Below are 2174 nucleotides of genomic sequence, written 5' to 3'. Positions count from 1 at the left end.
CGAGCCGCAATGGGATTCGATGCAGCAGCACCTCGGCTTCCCCAGGCGGACACGGCGGGGCGAATATTCCCGACTGGCTACATATTGGCAGGGACGTGCGGGCGACGGGGAACTTTGGGACTCTGCGGAGCGCAGGGGTGGGAGCGGGCGCTGGAACGCTGGAACGGGTGCCGCGTTGGGCAGCTCTGCCCCGCCGAGCGGCCCCGGGCAGAGAGAGCGCAAAGTCCCCGGGCCTCTTATCAGCACCGAGCCTCCTCGGCGGGCGTAGTCCAGCGCCCGAGCTCGGGGCGGGGGGCGGGCCGTGCGGCGGCTACCGGGGGCGGGCGGGCGGACGGCGCTGCCCCGGCGGGGCGCTAAGACCCGGGCGCGGCGGTCAGGGCCTCCCCGCAGGAGGTTGGCGCTAGGGGGCGACCCGCGGGCCCGGCCGGGTATAAAAGCGGCCGCGCGGCGGCGGCAGCCACTGGCAGCGGGGCGGCAGGGAGCGGGGCTCGGCCGGGCCGGGTGGGGCCGGGCTCAGGGAGCGCCGAGCCGAGCAGCACCGTGCCGCGCGGTGCCGGTCGCCGCCGGTCGCCGCAGAGGACAGGGGTGCCGCGGGCTTGGTAGAGCCGCCACTGCCGCCGCCGCGTCCGAAAGCTGGATTGCAGGAGCCTTTCACCATGCCCGGCAGACTGTAGGTGCTTCATGGAGCAAGCCAACTTCTACGAGGTCGATTCCCGGCCCCCGATGAGCAGCGGCCAGCACCACCAGCTCCAGACTCCCCTGCCCGGCAGCGCCTACAGTTACAGAGAGACTACCTCGGCGGCGGCACCTGCTGCGGGCGGCGCGGAGCTCGGCGACATCTGCGAGAACGAGAACTCCATCGATATAAGCGCCTACATCGACCCCGCCGCCTTCAACGACGAGTTCCTGGCCGACCTCTTCCAGCACAGCAAGCAGCAGGAGAAAGCCAAGGCCATCCTGGCCGGGGATTTCGACTTCCACAGCATGCATGGAGCCGGCGCCGCCGCCTCGGCGCCGGGGCACCAGCAGCAGCACCACCAGCAGCCGCTCTTTGGCTGCGTGGCCGGCTACGTGGACGGCAAGCTCGACCCCCTGTACGAGCGCATCGCTGCGCCTGGCCTGCGGCCGCTGGTGATTAAGCAGGAGCCCCGCGAGGAGGAGGAGGTGAAGGCGGCGGCCCTGTCAGCCTTGTACCCCCACCACGCCCCACAGCAGCACCCGTCCCACCTGCAGTACCAGATCGCCCACTGCGCCCAGACCACCATGCACCTCCAGCCCGGGCACCCCACACCGCCCCCCACGCCCGTGCCCAGCCCTCACCACCCGCACCACCCGCACCCCCCCGGCGGCCTGGCCGCCGCCGGCGCCCTCAAGATGATGCCTGCGGACCACCGGAGCAAATCGAAAAAGACAGTGGATAAGAACAGCAACGAGTATCGGGTGCGCCGGGAGCGCAACAACATCGCGGTGCGCAAGAGCCGGGACAAGGCCAAGCAGCGCAACGTGGAGACGCAGCAGAAAGTGCTGGAGCTCACCACCGACAACGAGCGGCTGCGCAAGCGGGTGGAGCAGCTCACCCGGGAGCTGGAGACTCTGCGGGGCATCTTTAGGCAGCTGCCCGAGAGCTCCTTGGTGAAGGCCATGGGCAGCTGCGCCTAGCGCCGAGCTGCGCCGGGACTGCGGGGCCACCCCCACTCACCTATAGATCCTATACGCACCGGATTGTGCCGGGAGGGGGGAGGAAGGCGGGGGTGGTGTTTGTTTTGGTTTTTTGTTTGTTTTTTTAACAGTTAACGACCAATACAAGAAGCCAGGCAGCTGTAGTATCAAAAGGTCTGTGCCTTAGGGATGACACACGAATAAGCTGAAAACATGGTGGGTTTTGTAAGGGGACAGGCGAGGGGAAGGAAGACGCTGAAAAGCCCACGTCTACACAGGGTAAATAACAATAATAGTAATAAAGCACACATAGCAATCCAGATGTGCCTTAAAAGCTGGCTGCAGGAGCTCTGGGGTTTTCTGTTCCCCCCAGCCTGTCAAGGCGCAAGGAAGAAGGATGCAGAATGTGCAGGCTTTGGGACAGGGCATCTGCCGTTGCCAGCCAGGCCTCCCCAGCTGCCCTGCAGTGCAGCAGGCAGGGGTAGCTGCAGGGAGGACAGCAAGAAGAGGACTAA

The 2174-nt window shown here is 66.7% G+C and overlaps 1 protein-coding gene across 1 annotated transcript; it reads left to right on the top strand.

Annotated features, from left to right (window-relative positions):
* Positions 1-681: 681 nt before the first annotated feature.
* Positions 682-1659, top strand: CEBPA (CCAAT enhancer binding protein alpha). The gene has a single exon (XM_054389812.1). It carries the CDS (start codon positions 682-684, stop codon positions 1657-1659), a length of 978 nt encoding a protein of 325 aa, XP_054245787.1.
* The last annotated feature ends 515 nt before the right edge of the window (positions 1660-2174 follow it).

This window comes from Indicator indicator, chromosome 19, assembly GCF_027791375.1.
Source record: "Indicator indicator isolate 239-I01 chromosome 19, UM_Iind_1.1, whole genome shotgun sequence".
Lineage (NCBI taxonomy): Eukaryota > Metazoa > Chordata > Aves > Piciformes > Indicatoridae > Indicator > Indicator indicator.
The sequence above is the reverse complement of the archived record's forward strand: the minus strand, read 5'-3'. Positions and strand labels throughout refer to the sequence as shown.

Bases quoted from the DNA above. Each gene is read 5' to 3' on its own strand.
- CEBPA (XM_054389812.1), top strand. From the start codon at position 682: ATGGAGCAAGCCAACTTCTACGAGGTCGATTCCCGGCCCCCGATGAGC.